This window comes from Notechis scutatus, chromosome 3, assembly GCF_049901735.1.
Source record: "Notechis scutatus isolate UNSWTSFEM ecotype Mainland chromosome 3, rNotScu1.2, whole genome shotgun sequence".
Taxonomy (NCBI): domain Eukaryota; kingdom Metazoa; phylum Chordata; class Lepidosauria; order Squamata; family Elapidae; genus Notechis; species Notechis scutatus.
Window position 1 is genome coordinate 38,665,243 of NC_142011.1, and position 22,728 is coordinate 38,687,970.

Consider the following 22,728-nt stretch of genomic DNA (forward strand, 5'->3'; position numbering starts at 1 on the left):
GATCCTTGCTATAATGTTTTTCTTACTCTAAAATTCCCATCAACACAAACAGTTGTATGATACTAGAAGCTTTTAAATTGCATGGAATTATAGGAATGCAGTAATGTTCTTTTACTATGATGTTGTCATGGATGTCAAATTAGGAGATGAGCTATAAGAGAAGAAAAGAGGACATGTTCCCCTCCCCTAATAAATAAAATGGAATTGACAGCCATAACAAACTTTGTTCATCTGTGCATGATTCTATTTGATGAACAAAAGGATTCATGAATTCTATGTATCTAGAATTAAAATAGGCTATTATTTTAGGACGTAACACACTGAATGTGCAGGATCATTTGCAGAAATTTGTCTTGCACTGCTTCTATACAGAGTTGTTTTAACAGGTAATTACGTGACAGTGTAAGTGCCGTGGCATTGTTCCAAACACCCACTTTTTTATGATCTGTGACAAAAAGAGCTATAAACCCCTTGGCACATTGTACATTCCTTGTTAGATTGACTTCCTCCTCTTCTCCTACTCCCGAGTTCATTTCTACTGAGTATTGTTTTAATTGCCCATTATGTGATCATTGTTCATGCCTGACAATTGGTGCTTTCTCAACGGGTAGATTAGTTGCACAGTCTGCTTTGATGGTGGGAACCCAGAAGTGGTACTATAAATTAAAACAATGATCTAATTACTGAACACAAAACAGGGTTGGCACCCTATTAACAATATGCAGTTTGGAGTGTTTAGGGCTGCAATAAGCCAATAAATAAAACTTGTTTTCTCCCTTGTGCTGAAAGCAGCCAGTGTAGAAACCAATGGTATTGCTCTGCTTCAGCTCGGTGTTGTGACAAGCCGTTCTGCTGTGCTGTAAGATTTCAGTGCCACCCACCCTCCCCATTACCTCAAAGAGCTGCACTTCTTTTACATCAGGTCCCTGGAAGTACCTCCTCCACTACCTACCTGAAAAACACAGCACTAAAGGGGTTAAAAAAGCTTCTCTGAAATATGCAGGGAGGAAATCAGACTGAACTGGGGAGGAGAATTACTTGTACAGCACACGCCTTGTCAGTAAGTACGGCTCTCAGCTCTCGGATGCAACAAGACAGCCGGAAGGCACTGGGCAGCATCCCTGGCCACAGACGAAGCCAGCATCCCTTGAGTTGACTCTGGATAGGCAGGCACGGCAATGGCACCAGTAGGCTAGTGGCATCCTGGGATATATGTGACCCTGTTGCTGTGATTCTGCCATCCCACTGTCATCTTTGCTAGTCACTCAGGGAGCAGGCAAAGGGAGATGCAGTTTGGAAATGAGTGCTGCTAAGCAGGAAACCCAGTGTCAGACAGCCGCACGAATTGTCACTGACCTATGTCGCCAGAAGAACCTGCCCCAGCTGGACCTGGAAACCTGCAAAGAATTTCTTCTCTTTCCCGACCTGAATGGCCCAAAGCCAGGTACAGTACCCCCTGTTCCACAGGGAAGGGCTTTTATCTCTTTGACTTAAATCTGAGACAGGCTTTCCTCCTCCACCCCAATAATGTGAGCCTTATGCCAATGTCCTGTTTACCACTTTATACCAGCTTTTGGTATACCAGCAGGCAGGTGCTTTTTTCTTGCAGAGATGTATTGCCAGGGAGTTGGAAGAAACCTGTTGAAAACAAGTTCTCTAAGTAATGCAGGGAAAGGAGGGGAAAGGAAGAGTATGTGATATGAGGAGGAATTCAAACCATCATGTTGGGGAAATAAACACTCTTTCTGGCATCAAAGCTGCACCATAACAAACAAAAAGCAAGCAACCAAGCAAAACACCATGTGACCTTTGTTGCAAAGAATAAAGTAATATTTTTTTAAAAAAAACTGGAGTAGGATGGGAAAATCAGTAGCTATAGTGCCAGTTCTATCAGTAGCTATAGTGCCAGTTCTATTGAAAAAGGAAAAGAAAAGAGTAAAAATTTAAAATGTATATCTCAGGAACAACATAATTGATCTATGATTTGATTTCCCTGTAATTAAATAAGAAAAAATATAATTTACCCCTTAAACTGAACTTAGAAGAAGGTGCTGTGGCATTGCTTCTAAAAACTAATTAACACCCGAGTTTTAAACTGTGAGATTGGAGATGAGTTGACTTTCCAAACATCATGGCAAGTTAAAACAATGAAAGGCTTTCTTTTTCTTCCCATGCCAGACTGTTATATTCTTAGCATGGTTGTTCCCCAGATATAGAAACCTTATTAGGATAGCTTTAAAGTTACATGGAATGACATAGGAGCTATATCTATTAAAAGCTATTAGCCATCATATCTAAAGAATGGAGTATTTAGACAAACCATAAAGGCTAATACCTTCATAGCACACTCTGTTTATGACATTCCCTGAAGGAATCTAACTGTTACTATAATCTGAATTAGTTAACTTCATCTGGAAGAGCTGCCTTCGGTTCTTGAAGCAACATTTTTGTTTGTGTTTTGAAAATTGTATATAAAAGTGATTATTAGTGCCCATTTATCCCATGAAATTTCAGTGCCATTTCCACCTATAGATGGGAGGGTTTAGCCTGTTGAAGTATTTGTTGTCACAGCAGCGCCATATAGATCTGAATCAGAGTTTCTTGTTGGAATTGCCTTTGATGTGCCCTTAGGAAAAATTGGTTTCAAAATCAGCTGTAATAGACTGGAGGGCAACAAGGTTGATTTCATGAACTGCAAATCTTTATGCCGCTTTATGGTTTATTCTAGCTGTCCTGAACAAATTGGCTCCAGGTTTTACTAGAAGTTGTGCTCCTATGATTCCAGGAATGAAGATTAATTTCTTAGACAGGTGTGCTCACACCTTTCTCAGGCTCTAGGTGTTCAGGATCATTTAAGCTATATTTTACTCTCTAGTGACAGGTTTGTAGTTCAATGATACTGTTTTTCTCCCTGCTTCATACTGTGTAAGGTAATAATAAATGTGAATGTGGCATTTAGAATAGTCATACCATGGTATAAAATAAAAGACATTTCTATAACAAGTATTTTCTGTACAAATTTCCACACTAAAGGTTTTTTTTAAAAGGAAAAGTTCATAAACTTTTTATTCAGAACTGGTCATTTAAAGTCTTCTTCTCAATAAAATTTCAAGCCAGATCCTAGATTAGATAGGATAGGACAGATGTGTGATTTCAGCAGGAATAATACGATTGATGAGGTTTATACTGGAGATAGTTTTTGCTGTACAGCAAGCATTCATTCTGATGTTCCCAGCATATCACAAAGTGCCTTGATTTTGACGAGCTAACTATCAAATGAGTCATGCATAGTTTAGTGATTTAGTAGTCACAATGAAGTTCATAATTCCCTTTCTAGGAATATCAACCTGCCTTGAATACTGGTACTTGAGTTTTCCCATGCACTGAGCCTTTACCACTTCTATAGTATATTCTGGAGAAGAGTCTTTTCTATCCCAAAGAATTATAAACTGAACCAAGTTCAATTTGTGTGTGTGTGTGTGTGTGTTTGCAGACTATAGAAGGGCTACAGAGCCTCAATAAGTTGGAGAGGAGCCAGTTCTGCTATGAAAAATGCTTGTGTCATGTATAATTTATCTGAGAATTAAACTCGTGAAAGCTGGGTGGTATGGAGATTGGCATAGGATCTTAAAAATAATTGAATTTCCTTGGAGAAATTTGGAATTTGCATAATGAATTACCTCATATTTTTAGAGTCCAGTTCAGTATCTCCACTGTATTTGCAGTGGCATCACTGGATAATGATAAGGCTTCCATACTTTTTTTCATGCCTGTAAGCTTATAAACTCCTTCGAACGGAATTTGCCTCAATGCCTTGCTTTCATTCAAACCTTGAAATGCAGCAATATTCTCTGGTGCCTGGATTGTTGAAAGGTATCATCCTAATCTCCAAAGATACTAATGGCCCAAATATTTTATGTTATATGCATGATAGTGCTAGGAATTAAGACCACTAATTGAGTCAGAAAGACTTAAATCTTACATTCTCCATGTTCTGTTCTTCAGTATTCACCCTGCCCAGCAATATAAATAATAAGAATAATATCTTACTTTAGAATTCAAACACATAACACCCCAGGCGTAACAATTATTGATTAAAAAAACCCCAAAAAAACTTTGGATTGTGGACACACAGTAACTGGAGACAGCAGAACAGAACAAAAAGAACTGGAGAAGATAACATAATACAAAGTCCTGCAAATAGGAATAGAACAACTGTGGCAAAAGAAAGCAAAGGTAGTACAATGGTAATAGGTGCCTTGGGTGCAATCCCAAAACAATTGGAGCACCACTTGAACATGATTGGCATTGACAAATTCACCCTCATTCAATTGCAAAAAGCAGCTTTAATAGAAACAGCTTACATCCTCCAGTGATATCTATAACACCATCAAACATCCATATCTGCATATCCTAGGTCCTTGGAAAGGATTTGATAGGTCAACAAAAATGCCAAAACCAGTTTGAACATCTGTCTGTCTGTCTATGCAATGGACCATAATAAAAAGAAACAGTATTACATGGCTCACACACAATTTTTTTTTAAAGACTCCTGACTCCCAAATGACTCTGGGTGACTTGGAACTCTAAAGAAGATGAGCGGTTCAAAAATGTGAATAATAAATAAAATCAACAAAAACCCCAACATACCAGAGCAGGAACTGCAACAGAGTAAGTGTGAGTTTCACAAGATGACATTCTTTAATTGACAGAACCCAGACACATCATTCTGAATTGAACCAGGCAGAAACCACTGAAAATAAGTAGGGCTCAATAATTAATTAAAAGCAATAACATGAATATTATTACTCTCTCATCCATTTATGCTTATCTTCCAATCCTCGATGTATATTCAGCATATAGACTGAATAAAGAAGGAGAAAATGTACAGTTTTGTCTCACTCCTTTGCCAATCTAGATCCAGTCTCTTTCACCATGTTCCTTCCAAACTGTGGTTTTCTATTTTGTGCATAGCTTTTGAATGAGGACAATAAGATGTTCTGGGATTTCCATTTGCCTAAGCACATTCCTCAGCTTGATATGATTGACACAATCAAAGATTTTTCTATAATCAAAATAGCACAAATTGATTTCTTTTGGGTGTTCTTTAGTATTCTTAATTATCTAGTATGCATTAGTGATAATGTTTGTTCTCCTTTTCCAATATCAGTTTGAATGACCTGGATAATTGAGCATCTCAATAGACATTTGACACCTCCTTTTCCTTGTGGGATTCTAATCTGCATTGGTTTATTTTGTTAGTATGCAAAATTAAGGATAGCACATTCTGTTGATTTTCCTTTCTTTAATATAAGCATTCAGATTGCTTCTTCCAGTCTATTGGCTGTTCTAGCACTTTCTAGATTTGTTGCCAGTTTGGCTGCCACCATTACTGATTCTTCTTCTATTGCTTACTCTTCTATGGATATTCCATCAATTCTTATAGCTTCCAATTTGGTAATGACCAGAATGTTGATCTAATTTTATCTTCTATTGTAAATGGGAATATCTTGTAATATCTCTACTGTGCAGCATTTCAATAAGTTCTTTCAGTCATTTTTTTCTTGGCATAAATACCTGTTTAACATGCTAATTCAAAATTAGAATCTTTTTATGAGTTTGAAATTCTTTTGAAAGACTTTCCTTGTTCTTCCATGTCTGTTTTAATCATTGATGTCTTCACAGGTGTCATTTTAATACAGTATTGATTTTTGTCTCTTCTAATAGCTCTCTGAAATTCTTTATTAAGTTTGCTTATACTTTTGTCTTTCTTGGTCTTGCATTTTCTTCCTTTCTTGGGCAATTTATTAACTTGTTGTATCATCCAGTTTGCTTTAATCTGTTTTTTTTTGTTTGGTAATATCTTTTTACATTAATTCTTAACAATTTTCTGATTTCATTCCAGGTTATTCTCATACCCTGTAAATTAGGTTCAGAAATTCAAAATGATTTCTGATATTCTCCATGAAAATGATCATGCTGTTGAAACTGGTTGGCTTTGTTCATCTGCTGTAGCTTGATTTGTCTCACATACAAGCAGTTTGTAATCTGTTCTATAATCAATCTTTACTCACACCTTTGCTGTTATAACTAAATTCTTCCACCTCCTTATACCAATAATTTAATCAATTAGATTTCTGCATATTTCACTAGTGTATAGATATTGGTTTTGTTGTTTGAATACTTTGTTAGCAATGAAAAGAAACTGGACTGGCAAAAACTGATGTCATTCTCCTGGTGAATTTTTGCTTCCTAGACCATACAGCTCGATTATGGACTGCAGCTATTCCTTCTTAATATTTCCAACCTTGGCATTCCAATCTCTGATCACAAGTAGCACATTTTGGTGCATGTTCTGTCAATTGCAGATTGAGCTTCACCACAAAATCTGTGGTTGGAGTGTAATCTTGAATAATCATATTAAAGACTCCATGATTGTAAAGTCTTATTAATATTATTCGGTTAGTGACTGCATTGTACACAAGTACTGTCACTGCTGTATCCTTTCTGACTATGAAAGCAAAGCTATTCCTTCTTTGTTTTTTACATTTTTTATTTTCATGTTCTGAGTAGCAATCCATATAATCTTCTGAATGAAAGGGTCTCTTTCAATTTGCTGAAGCCCGAGGTGTCAAAGTGTAGTAGATTGATTGGACTTTTCACTATGTTGAATTTCCCCATATTCATACTTCTTTAATTTCATTTTCCCATGTAATTCCAGGTTTGTAGTTTTCTTTTCCTGCATAGCAACACCAGCAACGCCCCCCCCCCCCAGCATCTTTAATCTAGCTGTTCATAAACACCATTACTGTTGTACTCAAAAAGATCCTGATTTCTTCCTCAGCAGCACATTGAATGCCATCTGATCAGAGAGTGCCATCATCTGGCATTATATTCTCAGTCACTTTACATTGTTTATCACTATGCTTTTCTTTGTAAAACACTGGAATAGTTTATCACTGCCTTTTTCCATGCAGTACAAAACTCAGTTTGTGCCATCATCACTAAACTTACTATCTTCAGCCAACATCTTTTCATATTGTTGCTGCCCAACATAGGTGCTTCCTTGCTTTAACTGGGCCCCTGGGGTGACCTTCATGGCTTTGGTGACTCTGCTAGGAGTATTGACTCTTTGGATACACTCCCTAAGTATCTCCTAGAACCCTTCCCACTACAGGTAATATTGACTTACATCACAATTGACTCCCAAATTTTCCTTTCTAACCAATGCAGTTGTTAAGTGAGTTGCACCTCATTTTGCAACCTTTTTTTTGCCACAGTTGTTAAGCAAACCATGGGAGTTTTTAAATGAAAACTCCCATGATGTTGTTAATTGAATCTGGTTTCCACCTATTGACAATGCTTATCAGAAGTTGGCTGGGAAGGTTACAAATGGTAATCATGGTCACCACATGACAGCATTCAATTTTATGACCTTTATTGGAGCAGGTGTTACGTGAGTCTATTGCTCACAATAGGTATTTTTTGTTGTTGCCATAAATCAGAAATAAAAGCCAGTTTGGGTCAAAAAAATGTGAATTGCAGTTATGTGACCCTGGGATGTTGCAAACAGTAGCAACTGTGGGTCAGTTGCCGAACACCCAAAAAGCGATAATTTGACTACAAACCCATATCTTAAGTCGCCCTGAGGAGGACTACTGTTGGTTTGAATGATTGCTAAGCATGTAATGGTTTCTACCTGTATAATATCAGGCTGTTTACAAAAAATAAAATGAGGTTCTATGCCAGTGGGGTTAAACTGAAGACCCACAGGCTGGATCGGCCACAGGATGCTTAGATCTGGCCCATGGGACTGTCCTGGAAACAGTGAACAGCTGGCCCATGGTGCCTCAGCTGGGCACTGATTTACAACTTGGTGGTGGCCATTTTTGTTCAAAGAGTGCTGTGGGAGGCCATTGCAGATGAAAACGGAGCTCAGGAGGGGCGTTGGCAGGGTGATATAGGAGGCGGTTACAGCCAAAAATGGAGCTTGGGAAGTCTGCACACGCCCCTCCAGAGTTTCATTTTCGCTGGCAGCATGCTCGCAAAACAAACTACTAGCAAAAGTGGCATTTGATCAAAAGGCAAGGAGGTATTGAGAAACATTTCCCCTTTTGCATTTGAGCATCCAAGAATGGACAGGAAAGGATAAAGGGAACAAGGAAAACAAAGAAAAAGAAGGGAAGATGGGAAGAGAGCAAGGAAGGAAAGAGGGAAAGGAAGAAGAAAGAAAGGAAAATGAAGAGGGAAGGAAAAAGAAGAAAAAAGAAAAAAGGAAGGAAGATTATAATGAGTGGGAGGAAGGGTCTATCCTGCCCTAGCACATGACCACTTTAACAGCCCTGCTGCCATTTCACCATCCCCTTGTCTTCTCCTCCTGACCTCTCCTTGTGGTCTCCCATCCTATCGCTTTGGTTATAAAGCTGGGTCTGCTCGTGTGGAGAGGAGCGGGCCTCCCTCTGACCCACACATTTTGCCTTCCCGCACACACTATGAGCAACCTAGCCAAGAAGAGCAAGAACAGCAGCAGCAGTCTTGAGGGGGTGGTAAGCGTAGCTTCCTCAGGGAAGCTGGGCTGGGCTGGGCTGGGCTGTGGAGTCTTGGTGCCCTCTGCTGCCTAGGGCTCAGGACAGCCTGCACCACCATCTGGGGTCCTCCACGTGGCCTGAGAGGGACGACGAGGCTTCTCTGGAGGACAAGGGTTTGGACCTCTCCCTGGTCTCACCTTCCTCCACTGGAGACAATGGATCCCCCCAGCCCTGCCCAGGCCACCACAGGTGCCACCGACACAAATGACATTGAGCTGGCTGTGCCCACCCCAGCCATGCCCCCAGCCCCCCAAGATCAAACATAACCCTGATGTGGCCCTCAATGAAATCAAGTTTGATACCCCTGTTCTATGCTATGTTAAAAAAATTTTTCTAGCTGGACTATAAATAAAATTCCTTCCCCCAATTATTCCTTTATTAATTGCTTATAGAATGTCAATTGAGGTAGGAGTTTCATAGTTCAAATGTTAACCTGCTAAATATTAACCAACATATTGTATATTAATATTTTAAAAGATATTAAAATGTTCACTGTAAGTTTACTAATATATACCTTTGAAATTATTTGTAAAAAGTATATAAATTCATATTCTATAAAGATGTCTGTTAGTTATCCCCAAACATAAAGCTTGGATTAAATAAAGAATTATAACTTATGATTTGCTAGCATTGGTTTCCATTATTCCTTAACAAAGAAATAAACTAAAAATATATATAAGATGACTTTCTTATCTAATATATATAATTCCTGTCTTACCAAATGTTCTGATGCATCGTTTACAGAGAAAGAAATCCTTTTGAACAGAAGTGCAAATACACCTGAGTCTCCAGGGGCCAATGAACTAAAAAGGTGGATACATACAGTTGGATAATTCGGCTAGCCTATTTTCTTCTTTCCAGTTGCTGATAATTTGGCCCCAGGCTAAGAAGAACACAGGGAGACTCCCACAGGTGCTCTTAGAATGCCTGGCTGCACAACTGAGCCAGCAGGGCAGAATGAGAATATTTGTATAATGAGCCTAATGCAACCAATGGAAATTTCTTGGCACCTTTGCTGTGATGATAAGAGGCTTCCTTCCATGAAGGTCTAATGCTTTCCTGTGTTATCTGAGCCTGCACATCACATATCTCCCACCAGCAATTTACCACACAGAACAGCTGGCAGGCATTCAGTCATAAGTTTTCATTGACTGCCAACATAATAAAGCAGAAAGTGAAGCAAACTAGAGCAAAGCAAGTCAGATAGCTTGGAATATGGTAAAATGCTCTGCATGAGAAAGGACAAAAGCTAGGATTAGGTGACTGAAGGTTGGTCTCAGGGTCAGGAAGGGTCGGTATGAATTTATGGTTGTGTTGGTGAATGTATGGTTGTTAAATGGCACTCTCCTCCTCCCTGTTGTATCAAATTGCTGTTTTCAACATGCAGTCTTATTTCCAGAAAGAAGTAAGGTAAAGGTGCTAGTCGTTTCCAGCTCTAAGGGGCGGTACCCATCTCCATTACAAAGCTGAAGAGCCAGCGCTGTCCGAAGACGTCTCTGTGGTCATGTGGCTGCCATGACTAAATGCTGAAAGCGCATGGAACGCTGTTACTTTCCCACCAAGGTGGTCCCTATTTTTCTACTTGCATTTTTTACATGCTTTCGAACTGCTAGGTTGGCAGAAGCTGGGATAAGTAATGGGAGCTCACCCCTTTACGCAGTGCTAGGGATTAGAATTGCCGAACTGCCAACCTTTCTGATCGACAAGCTCAGTGTCTTAGCCACTAAGCCACCACGTCCCTTCGGAAAGAAGTACTGTACTACTAATTTGACAAAATGTAGTGTTTTTTTAAAATGCAAATAAGAACATTTGGTGAAGCACGAAACATTGTTATATGATTCTAGTCATCTTTCTGCTCCTACTAAAACAAATTTGAGATATTTCTCTCTCATTCTCTCATTTCCTTTTTTTAAATACGAAAGTTGTTCTTTCATTGTCAAATAATTTGGAGAAAAATAATCTCAAAATCAATATTTAAATATGACTTTTTTATTTAAATAAAGATTTCTAAAACATAATTTCCAAATTTAAAGCCATGACACTTGTAATGTTTGGAAAAATGCAAATTTAGGAGAATAGCAAAATTCTATAATTCACACATTAATAAGAAATCAATTCATTCTATGCCAACATTCACATAGACTGAATTCTTTAGACATCCATACTCAGTTAATGTGTTTGTCTAACCATTTGCATTTTCCATTTTTATCCATTGATTTTTCCATTAAAATTATTATCTATTCACCACCTCTATTTTCTTAGATTATTCATTTTTTATATTTATTAATTCTTAGTTTTCTGTTGTGTGCATTTCTACACTGTATGTGATAAATATATTAGAAACATAAGTGAAAGAGGATTTATAGATTTATAAATTTACAGCTATAGGACTAGATTGTTCAATATTAAGATGATATCAGAGTTGAAAACCAACAGAAGCAAATTGCAATTGCAATCAGTTACAATATAGATGTGATGACCCGGGGCGTGGCACAAAGGCAATACAGTCAGATAATGAATAAGAATCCCCTTTATTATCTCTAACTTTGCTCCCAATGTCCAGGTTACCTTCTGGCTGGAGAAAAACTCTCCCAGGAACAGCCATTAACGGCAGAAAATTCAGTCTAAAACAAGGTAAACACAAACTGTAACTTAAAGTCCAAACAAGCCAAACTGAAGTAATTAGTTTGGAAGGGCAAGAGCAAGAATTTCAGACTTGAAAGCACAGCAAAACTCACACAGTTGGGAAGAAGCAGGAATACAGATAAGCCACTACAAACAAGATAAAGTCATGTTTGCTCCCAACAGCCTGGTGCATGCAGCTTGCCTTTTTTATAAACTGTGTTCCCAGCTGCAGCTAATGAAGGGAAGCAGGGCCCTTTCCTCCCCCATAAGCCATGCAACCCACATTGCTCTCTTTTCCATTCCTCCCTATGTGCCCTAGGATGAAGAGGGGGTGGGCTTGGGTCTTCCTCTGAATTCCCTCTTCCTTGTTCTACCTCTCCCCTGCTCTGCCCTGCTGGACTTTGCCCTTCCCCAGTTTCCTCCACAGCCAACGGAGCCACACTTCCACTCCCTGTCAGCTGTTCGGCTTTCTCCTCAGATTCAGACTCCGACAGGGGCATGACAATTGATTTGGTAAGAGGTTTATTGAATAGTCATAAGACCTTATCAGTAACATAACATAAATATATAACAAGACAAAATACAGATAAGTTAGATATATAAGAATACAGTAATAAAAACATATGTGGAAAACCAGGGAGTCAAAAATCAGATAATAGATCACCCTTGCAGGATACACCAATTTGTTCAATATATTGGGTTCTTAGGACCGCTGCCTTGATTATAAACTTAGCAGTCCTATGGACGATGTGTACATTAGAGGCCCGGAGGAAATATAACAATCTGTGGTTTGATTCCCAATGGACTGTTCTTTCCAGTAGAAATGATAAATATTTAAGCCTAATGGCAGTTATATATTGTATATATTTGGCAGTTGAACAAGATGTGGGAAATATCTTCAATGGCAGATGAACCACATAAGCAGGTTCTCTCGTGGTATGGCACATGGTGGAAGCGCCCATATCTGGACATGGAATCCAGTAACTCAAATCTGGCTCTGGGATAGGCTCTTCTTTGTAATTGTGGCATACCCATTGAAAGGTATTATGACAATTGATGAGCTATAGAAATGCTAGTATTAGAAGCACAAAGATGCTTTTTCAAGAGGCAACTGGACTTTCTGGTTGCCTCTTGAAAAAGCACCTTTGGGACAACATGACCTGGATGACTGAGAATCTTCATAGACATTTAATATTAGAAGACTTATAGAATGCATAGCATAGTTATGTCAGGAGTAATTGGTTGATGCAGGATTGTGAGCAGGCAAATCTAGGCCCCAAACCAGGGGCCCCAAACTTGGCAACTTTAAGACTTGTGGACTTCAACTCCCAGAATTCTCCAGCCAGCTATGCTGGGAGTTGAAATCCACACGCCTTAAAGTTGCCAAGTTTGGAGACCTCTGCCATAAACAGACCATAAAAATAGAGAGGGGGCTGACTGAACAGAAGGATTGCATGGGGGAAGGGGACAATAAGGAGACTGTGATTGCTGCCGCTCCCTTTTTTTTCCTATGTTGCGTAATCTTCATGGCCATCATCTCTTTTGATATCCACATCCCTGGCAAACAGTTCCTGATTGAACAGCTTTTGGGGTGTTACCTGATGCCCAAATCAAAGGTGGAGGGAAATACAAAAAGGCTAGTTCAGTGTATGCATTCAACAGCTTAATAGGCTTTGAGTATTTTCTTCTAGCAGAGATGCTCTACCTGAGGCCTCAAAGCTTCACACAGCCATTCCAGGCCTTGGCCTTGGTTCCTAGAGCTTCTCCAAATGTTTCTGCCAAGTAGCACATGGCAAATAATTGTTGTGACTCTCCTTAAACCCTTAAATTCACATTCAATTTGACTAAATGTTAATGTTGATCAGGCACCATCCATTTCTTTGTCTCCCCTCTCCTCCCCTCAGATATGGGAAGACAACACTCAAAGGCCAAGTGCAACCCTCAAGCTGAAAAGCTGAGGAAACCTCTAGAAAGGTTTCTGCTTGAGGGTCTTCAAAATGTGAAGATGGCTATTGTGACTTTGTGATGCCACTTCATTTTTACATGTGTCATACATGGAACATTTAAAAAGGGCGGGGCTTTGCTGATGTACTTTCATCCATCATCTTGAGGGTTCCACAGTGGTGCGATTCAACCAGTGTAACAACTGGTTTGGTGAGTGCATGCTTTGTGTGCATGCCCAGCATTTAGAAAAGACAATTTTTAGCTATAATACTTAACTTATGCTGCAGCCCCGGTGTGTAAAACAGCTGATGCATGGCAAACCTCTCTGCTGCGCGAATCAGCTGTGCTCAAAAACAAGGAAATAAAGCACAGGAAAAGGGCAGGGGCTGGTGGGCAGGCCCAAATGATCACTGGAACTACCAGTTCACTCTAATCGGTCCGAACCAGTAGAATCCAACCTCTGCCCCCCTCCCCCGTCTTCCTAGCCCTATTCTAAGAGGTTTGGGGGAGGTGAGAGAAAGTAAGAAGCGAGAGGATAACGTGGTGCCCAGAGATCAAACACCACAAACTGTGTTTACTTGAATCATTCCATTCAAGGAAAAGATAAGAGTGAAAACATGTTAAAATGATTGCTGCAATGCAGGTGAAGAAATTCAGTCTACTGTTCGTTAAAACACAAAAACCAAAGGGCATCCATTGGGATTTAGCTCAGCAAGCAGTGCTGGGTTAAATCCATGCTGCTATGTTGTGGCACCCACTGACAGATAATCGGAGGGACCAATAACACTAGGAAGTATCGAGCATGGATTGCCAAGATGCCTCTTTCAGGAATAACAAGACACCTCCGATGTCAGGCTGCCAAAAAGACAAATGAGAGATGCATCCTGGTGATCTTATCAGCACGGTGTGCTTAATTATGCCATTTCATGGACACATCAGTATTTACTGGGGCTAGATGGTATTTTTTCATTCATGTAGGAAAATGTGTTTGAGATATCAGAACAGATGCTTATTCATCTTTGGACTCTTTATAAGTGTAATGTAATATTTAAAATAACTGATTTCCTAAAAAGCATACACTTTTTTCTTTGCTTTCAAAGCATACCAGCTACAGGCAGATCAGAAGGAATACTTGTAACAGTGTTCAAGAAAATTGTCAATACTATTAACACCTCCTACTGCTTTTGGTATTATTTTTATATAATAAAGTTGCTAGCGCTATTATTATTTATTTATTCTGGTTTTCCCACTAAAATGCATTACACGGATATAAGTCAACCCAGGTCACATAAATCTGATAGCATAAAACCTAAATATAAATATATACATATAACTAGAATAAATAGCATCTGAAATATTTAAGTATCCCTATTGCTTTTCCCACCACCCAACCTTCATGCAAAGTAGCATTCAAATATTCCCATTTTACAAATGAAAGGATAGAAAACTTATTAGATCCATGGCTGAAAAATAATGGTTTGAGTGTAATATCCTTCCCTTGTCTCATCTTCTTTTTATGAGCTGACAATTCTGTTAGACAAGTTTTAAGGCAGTCATGATCTCTTACCTGCACATTTAAAAAAATCAATTTGCAATGTATTCTTGCTTTATTGAGCAATTGTGTAGCTTACAATTTGCAGTGGAAATTGTAGCTGATGGGCTTGTTTAACTTCACATATAGCAATGCAGATAATAGTCTGTCTGTGAGTAAAATGAGTCTAACTTCACTACTTCATGGAATCTTGCAAAGTTTCCAGCCAATGATAAACTTTGGACTGTAAGGTGTTTTTTTTTAAGGTTAATGCTCTAATAGAGCAGCGACATCTGCCAGGTCTATGCCTAATGGGCTATGATTGACTCCATCTCTAATAACAATAGGTATTGGGCCATTTCATTCCTGGAGTTTGATATATTTGGGGGAAATCTATTAACTAAGGGGATAAATCAAAAAGGTTCTTTAGTTTCTGAACATATTGATCTATCTGTTTTAGGAATGTATAAGTCTCATCAGACCCATCACAGCATTTTAAAGTGCTGACCTGGTATTGCTGAATAAAGAGTAAATTGAGCAGGCGGCAGCAGTGCAGGTGGCTCAGTTTTAGTTGTACTTGGCTTTTCTGAGACTGTGATATAGAGTATGCATTGAATTACTGGGGCACAAATTCGAAAAGAAGGCTGCAATGGAGTTTATGGAATATACTCAGAATCTGGCAATGTAAAAAAAAAAATAGAATAAAAAAAATGCCCCAGTAATCCAGACCTTCTAGGTTACTTCTAGCTTCACCTGAAATGTAAAACTGCTATGAAAACCTATTGTCTAAGCAGTCAGAGCAATGCACAGTCTTATAAAATACATGTCTATGACTGCAATAAAGATTTGATTGGACTTCATTATGTTTACCAGATTTAAAAAATACGAAATAAATGTATAATGCTATGAACATTGCTACTGCAGATCCCATTTGACTTGCCTGTTATCCTTTGTTTGTTGCAGTATTTTTAGTGGATTCTACAGCAGCAACATTTCGGTTAGGTATGCACCAAGCTGTTGCTAGCTATTCTAAGCAGATAATTAAATCCATTAGCAAATTAAGGTATTTAGTGGAAGAAAGTTATTGATACAAACATTTCAGCAAGTCTGTAGCAGAAGGGATTAGCTCCTTGGCTAATGCAAAAGCTGTATTTCAAAAACTACTTAAGATAATGTGGCACCAATTACTAGTTCAGAATAATGGTCTGTACCTGTAAAAAAGTTGAAAGCTTGCATTCCGATACCCTGTGTTATACCATCATGTTGATATAGTTCTAAATAATCTTAAAATCTGTTTGACTACTTTGTTTCCTAATCAAGCCCTAGAGAATGCCTTTCTGCAGAAAGAGAAGGGTATGTCTAAAATCCAGTTAATTGCTAGAAAGGAATTCAGAAAGCTACTATTTTCTTAGTTGTTCAGGGTAATTCTGATATTTAAGTTAATAAGAAAAATAAAGACACTCAAACCAAGGAAAAATGGATATGCAACTCTTGTTGTTACAATTTGAATCTGAACAATTATAACTTCTCTTAGTATCTCTTATCTATCTATCTATCTATCTATCTATCTATCTATCTATCTATCTATCTATCTATCTATCTATCTATCTATCTATCTATCTATCTATCTATCTATCTATCTATCTATCTATCTATCTATCATCACCTATCTATCATCATATAAAGAAATGTAAACCTATGCTTATCCAACAAAATCAATTTCTTATAAAACGCAGAATGGCAGACATGACATTGCTTATCAGTTAACATCTTCCTCCAAACTAAAAATGAAAAAGTGTGATATGTATGATAGTGGTTAAGGACAATTGTCTAAGGATAGCTGCTGAATATTCAGTAGAAAGCTGTAGCTGTTGGAAGACACAGCCAATTCTGGAATCAGACACAATTGATTCTGTTATGGTATTTTTGTCCCGTGACAGAGATTTAAGGAGTGCATGCTTTTATACATGTAATTCTAAGAACTGTAATTTTAAAATATCATCTTGAATTGTGATTTTTAATACATTTAATACATTCTAACATGCTTTAGAACTGATTTCAACAAGGTGGAATGAAAAAAATACAAATAAATTTTGACATCATAGGCCCTCCCAGTGCCAGATGCTACACAGTTAATATAAGATATTCAGTCAGATTGCACATCAGTAATATTTGCACATATGTGTGCCGGAATGAATGAAACATTATACTGAATGCTTCCATACATGTTGTAGAGAGACATGTACTGTATATTGTATAAACAAATAATCAGGAAAAAGTGTGAGCTTGCTGCAGCCTGAACATTTCTAAATACTCATTAATGCTTTAATTTTGAATTCATTTGTAAAGAAATGCATAATGATTCCTTTCTTAACATTCAAAATTACTGTGATTGCTATACATTCTTAGCATTTCTTTGGCATTATTAACTGGCTTTGAAATAATTTTTATTCCACAAATGTCTATTTAGTAATACTGTCTATCTGACTAACTCTTTCCCACAATTCAAGGCAGTGTCATATAAGCTTTGATCATGTTTTCAGAGCTATTTTAAGAATGGTTTATTTTGGCCTGTGATATGAAATTGACTTTGTAGAATTAAAAGTATATCAGCTTGTTTGTACAGCCAGGCTGCCACTTATGGGTGGACTGAACTCAATAATGACTCAGTGACAATGTCTTATTTATTCACTCTGAGAATGAGATGATAGTAGTTAAATTTGATAAATAAATAAAATTAAATAAAATTCAAGTGGGATTTCAGCTTCAAGCTTCTATTTCTAAAGAATGTATCAGCTTAAAACACATTTCCATTCAAGGCTAAAGTGACATAATGAAATCATAAGTAAAAGTAAAAGTCAGTTTTGAGTTCCATCTATTTAGCATTCCCTCACACAGCTTTCTTCAACATAATTCTTCAGTTATATTGGCATTCAGCGTGCAAACTCCTCAGTTAGCCTGGCTATTAAGATTGTGGAAGCTGTTCCAGGATTAGTATGCAAGAAACCCAATGTGGCATTATATGGCTACAGTAAGTTTCCCTCTAAATGGATCAATGGGAAAGCCATCCTTTACTGGGTTCAAAAGGAAAGAACTATATGTTGTTTCTTTATTATGTAGCACCCTAAGAGCCTCTTTCCTGAGGCTAGTAAATCTGGTCCATCTTTCCTGACTAGGTGTGCATGTGTATCTGCATTTAGAGAAAAGCTAAGTTAAGCATAATGGACACTTAACCATTTCTGATTTTCTGGTAATTTAGTTGTAACCTGGGCTGGCCTCATTAGTGATCTATGAAAAATTGGTTTATGTGTGTATTGAATAAAAGCATGTTATGCTGAATTATGTTATGCTGATGCTCCATGCTTGAAAACATGCAGTGTACATCTAAGAACTTCTGCAGCTGGACCGATACTAGATAAATAGTTCCTTCTGGTGAAGACAAGATGGCTCTTATTCCAAATACAATTAACAGAAACAGCTGTTGAAGGCAGCTGGTTAGCTTCAGGGACAGAGGGCAAAACTGATTCTCCTAATACCACCGCCAGTTGCTCCCTTCTCTTTATACTGTTTATTCAAAAAATACTGCAATGCAGTTCTTGTGCCAGTATATACATGTGAGTAAAGCACAATATACCCCATAAATAGTCACATAATGTGTGCAATGGACCTCAGGACTCAACTCCGGGATCAACAGCCAAGGAGAGCCCCCATTCATAGGTTGGTAGACTGGGATCATCACAGTGACAACACTTATCAGAGCATTCTTGCATGTTTTTTGAAAACATACAGTACATACTCAGGTGAGGGGCTGAATAAATATTCACTTATTTTATCTACTTGGAAACAGCATTGTGCCGATTCCCAAATAACACATATTTATGGAAAAGATTCCCAAAAACCATGAATATTAAAGTTCTAAAACAACGTAGAACTTTAGGTAAGCTGTCTGTTTTTTTGGCTTGCTTGCTCATTTAGCACCTGAATTGTATATTCCGTGATGAATTGGGAAACCAGCCAACCAATGTAGGCTAACAGAAACCCAACACTTCTTATTGGGCTCTGACTCAAAAACTGGGGAACAACAATCAGCTTGAATTTAATCCATCCCAAACATCTGTTGCTTCATATTATGTTAGCCTGATTTCAAAAGCTTCTCTGTATATTCTTGCTAACCTACTTACAGTATTTACTATCCTTCACATGAATTGAGCCAAATGCTTCAGTTAATATTAGCACCAGGCAGGAATTTGCATGAATTTTGCAAATTCTCATTCAGTTAAATGAGAAGTTTCTATCCAAGGAGAATTCTTCTTGGCCAGGTGTGATGTCCTTACTTGATTATGAGGTGGCAATGTCTTTTGTATGAATATTTTGTCTTTTGTTGCACAATAATTTGCAAATACCAACTGCAAGCAAATAACTACAAAACGGGATATATTTCTGGCTACGTCCTATGAGCAACCCAGAGGCTCTGGCCTGAGGTACTATGCTTACATTCTTATTATATGGAGATTTCCTGGTTTCCTGCACATCACTTCCATTCCAAGGAATAATATAATAATTAAATTCCTTTCTTTGATATTTGCATGCCATTTTTATCAGTAGAGAGAAAGCTTGGTTTTGAAAGACTGTTGGGGAATTTCTCCCTTCCCTAAAGATATTCAGAGAAAATGTCTACTCAATTCTCCAGTTACAAATTTGATGGATAATTTCAAAGGGCTATTTTGATCAGCCTTGCTTTTATTTTGGCAGTTTCAATTCATTTTATACGAACAATTTCCACAGTCTGTCAAATCATGCTATTAAACTTTTTTTTAAAGCTTTAGTAAAATTATAAAGCAAAACAATAAAGACATTGATTTAATTTTAAAACTAAATGGATGTAATTGTGGAATATTATCTAACTAAGTTGGTTAGTTTATGTAGTGGTTAAGGTGCTGGCTAGAAACCAGGAGACTGTGAGTTCTAGTCCTGTTTGAGTTGAGTTACTAAATCTGATTGAGTTACTTTGGGTCAGTCACTGTGTCTCAGCCCAACCCACCTCACAGGAAGAGAAAATAGGCTGAGAAAGGAGTATAATGTATTTTCACTGTCTTGAATTACTTAACAAGTAATAAAGGTAGGATAAAAATCTAATAAATAAATAAGAAAAGGATTTACCCCTGAAATTAACCTGCCTCTACCTGGTACCCTTCAGATGTGTTGATATAATATTATACAATTTTAATTTTGTGGAGGTGTAAATCCGAATACATCTAGTTGGCATTAGATTGAGAAAGGCTGTATTTGGGGAGTATTTACAGAAAAAAAAGTAATTAGAATCCTTCTCATTTGATCAGCACATCTCTGAAGGCTATCTTCAGAACCTCAAAGTTTTCCCCAAGGAATATTATGGTAGTATAGCTTCACACAATCTATCTAACTATCTTTTGCTGCAGCAGTCCTTGTATTATCTCTTTTTTATGTAGACATTAAACAGAATAAACTTGAAACTGGTTGTGGGCTTATGTGAATCATTTGCACGCAGACAAATGTGCTTGTCTGTGTTCATGTGTATGAGCATGAACGTTTTATGCTGAGATGTGGATTACAAACTGGCTGACTGCAACCCTGTCTAAGGAGTATCCAGAGGCTGAGATCAGAATTGTAGCCCCCCCTTTTTTTGGTGCATGTGGACCTCTGAGCTTATTTCTGTGTAGCTGCAGTCATCTCATGCATAGGCAAGGAAGAGAAGCTCCAACTCCATAGAAACACACCGTCTCCCTTCCTGCCGTTACTTGCGTGTGTGGGGCAGGCTGAGGACTGCACAGGGGCAGCTGGACTCAGGAACAGAAGGCTGTCTGGTAAGTTAATGCTCACAAAGTTGCTCTCTTTGTTCTGTTTCATTAAAAACAATTCTTCTCTTAGCTGACTGTATCCTTAGATGGTAATGCAGGTTCCGGACCGTGAGGTGGATAGTGCTTTCCGAGATCTTGTTCTGAGAAAATTCAGCATGTGCCTACAGCTACTCCCGAACTACAATGCTTTCTCCATTGCTTTGCAGAATGCAATTTACAAGCTGCTGAGTGGTTTCCCACCTCCCCTTCTTTGCATCTCTTTGCAATTATTTTTACTAAACTATTGTCAGTGCAGAGTTTGCAGTCCCTTCCTTCAAATATTTTATATGCACCTGTGTGCCTCCTAATCTTCTATTACTATTCCTCATTTAACTTTCATGTAAGTCCATACTGTATTGCTCTCCATCCCCCCCCCCATGCTTTTCTGTTTATATTTCTGGTTGTAAATATATTTCTGGGTATAAATGTGATGCTTTCTCATACTGTCACATAGCTTTAACGATCTATTTTATTACAATTTTCCCTTTACAGTTCCGCAACAGGGATTACGATCAATATTGTTTCTAGGTGTGGAAGTCGCCAATTTATTTATCCTACAAGCCTAATCGTTTTGCTTTGTTGAACTCTGTGATATAATTGGTAAAAATAATAATTATTATTACCAAGTTGGGGAAAGGAAAGCCTGCTGCTTGTCTCTTGCCGTCTGCTTAATTATACTTAAACACTGCAAAATCCTTTCCTGTTGGGATTGACAATGGTATGTTTGGGTGTGTGTCTGTGTGTGTGTGTGTGTGTGTGTAGGGGGGAGGTGATGTCAAGCTATACTAAAGACATTTCATATGGGCTCAAAATAACTCTCTTGAGCATCTTAAATGTATCATAGCTGGTGGATGTTAATTGGTGCTACCTTGAAACCGAATTCAATTTGTTATGCTACAACATGTTTGTGTTTGACAACACTGCTGAAAACTGAGCAGCCGGCACTGCAGGCTGGGTGCCAGGAGCTCAGCTCTGAGTATAACTGGCCCTCTAAATGATGCTTTGGATAGAATCCAAGAGATCTATTCCTCAGGGTAAAGTGCAAAAAAAAAAAAAAAAGGCAGGGGGGAAATCTGCTACATCTAAGTGCTTCCAAATCTGACAGTGTGAAATCATGCTTGTCTTTTCTTTGTAAACTTAAAAAGGAAGAGCAGATCAGTTCTTTGGGTTGAATCAATAAGCAGTCCATCAAGTGCATTTTTAAAATGTGGTTTCCCCCCTGCTGAGCTGTGCAGCTCTTGCATCAAATATACAATGAAAAATTACCTGACCTGGGCAATGAACCTTATAACTATAGTTGTTCATTTTAATGGAATTTTATAGCAACTTGGGTCTTCAGTATTAGTGGCAGGAGAGAGGGAGAGACACTTATTACCATTTGCCTGGAAAAATCTCTGCAATTAAACGCTCAATTTTGCCTGCAAAAATGGTTGCTGTGTATTACATTCCAAGTGTGAGACCTCTTTATTCAATGCAAGTTTGACAATAATAGATACAATAGCAGTACCAGTATCTACTACCTGCCCTCCTCCCAAAAAGGAAAAAACAATCACAGGAGAGACATGTACTTATTTAACTGAGTACATGTGTCAATTCCAGTTCCAGTTTGTAGTCAAATACAAGTATCACTGAGACACACTACTAAATCTTCACTTTAGACTTCACAAGAGATCAAGGAAAACCCTTGTGAGGTTGTTGTGCTCATTGTTTGTTTCCAATGGACTGCAAAAAGCCAGTGCAAATAATTCTGAAATGGATCCTTAGAGGGTCCTGATAATGTACAAGAGCTGTTTGCTCTTTGAACACTTATGTGTGATATGAAAAGGTTCATTTTCTTGACACTTTTTCTTTTACACAAGAATTTTTTGTTTATTTACTTACGACCCCAGACCAATAAAACACAAATATAGAATTTAAAATACAGAAACACTGATAAAACATAAAATTTTAAATGAAGGGGGGAAAAATCTTCCCAAACCTTATTTCAATTAGCTTCTGCAGGTGATAGTTATTGCAAGAAAATTGGCAATCTTTGTAGTGGTTGTCCAAATTATGCCCCACAAAAGGAAGATCAAAGTTTCTGCATTAGAAACTAAACTTTTTGATAACCAGATAACCTGACTAGCTGGTGCCATATGTGGTAGAATGGACCACATGGTAAAGG

The 22,728-nt window shown here is 38.0% G+C and overlaps 1 protein-coding gene across 4 annotated transcripts in view; it reads left to right on the top strand.

Annotated features, from left to right (window-relative positions):
* Nucleotides 1–1,066: 1,066 nt before the first annotated feature.
* The window catches only part of SYT6 (synaptotagmin 6), a 165,838-nt gene continuing 144,176 nt past the window's right edge, over nucleotides 1,067–22,728 (top strand). For all 4 annotated transcript variants that reach the window (XR_015748492.1, XR_015748493.1, XM_087959560.1 and 1 more), the window contains exon 1: nucleotides 1,067–1,444. Coding sequence is in view for 2 of the 4 variants with exons in the window: in XM_087959560.1 (XP_087815686.1) it covers nucleotides 1,300–1,444 (145 nt within the window). In the remaining 2 variants the exon portion in view is untranslated. The remainder of the gene's footprint in view (nucleotides 1,445–22,728) is intronic.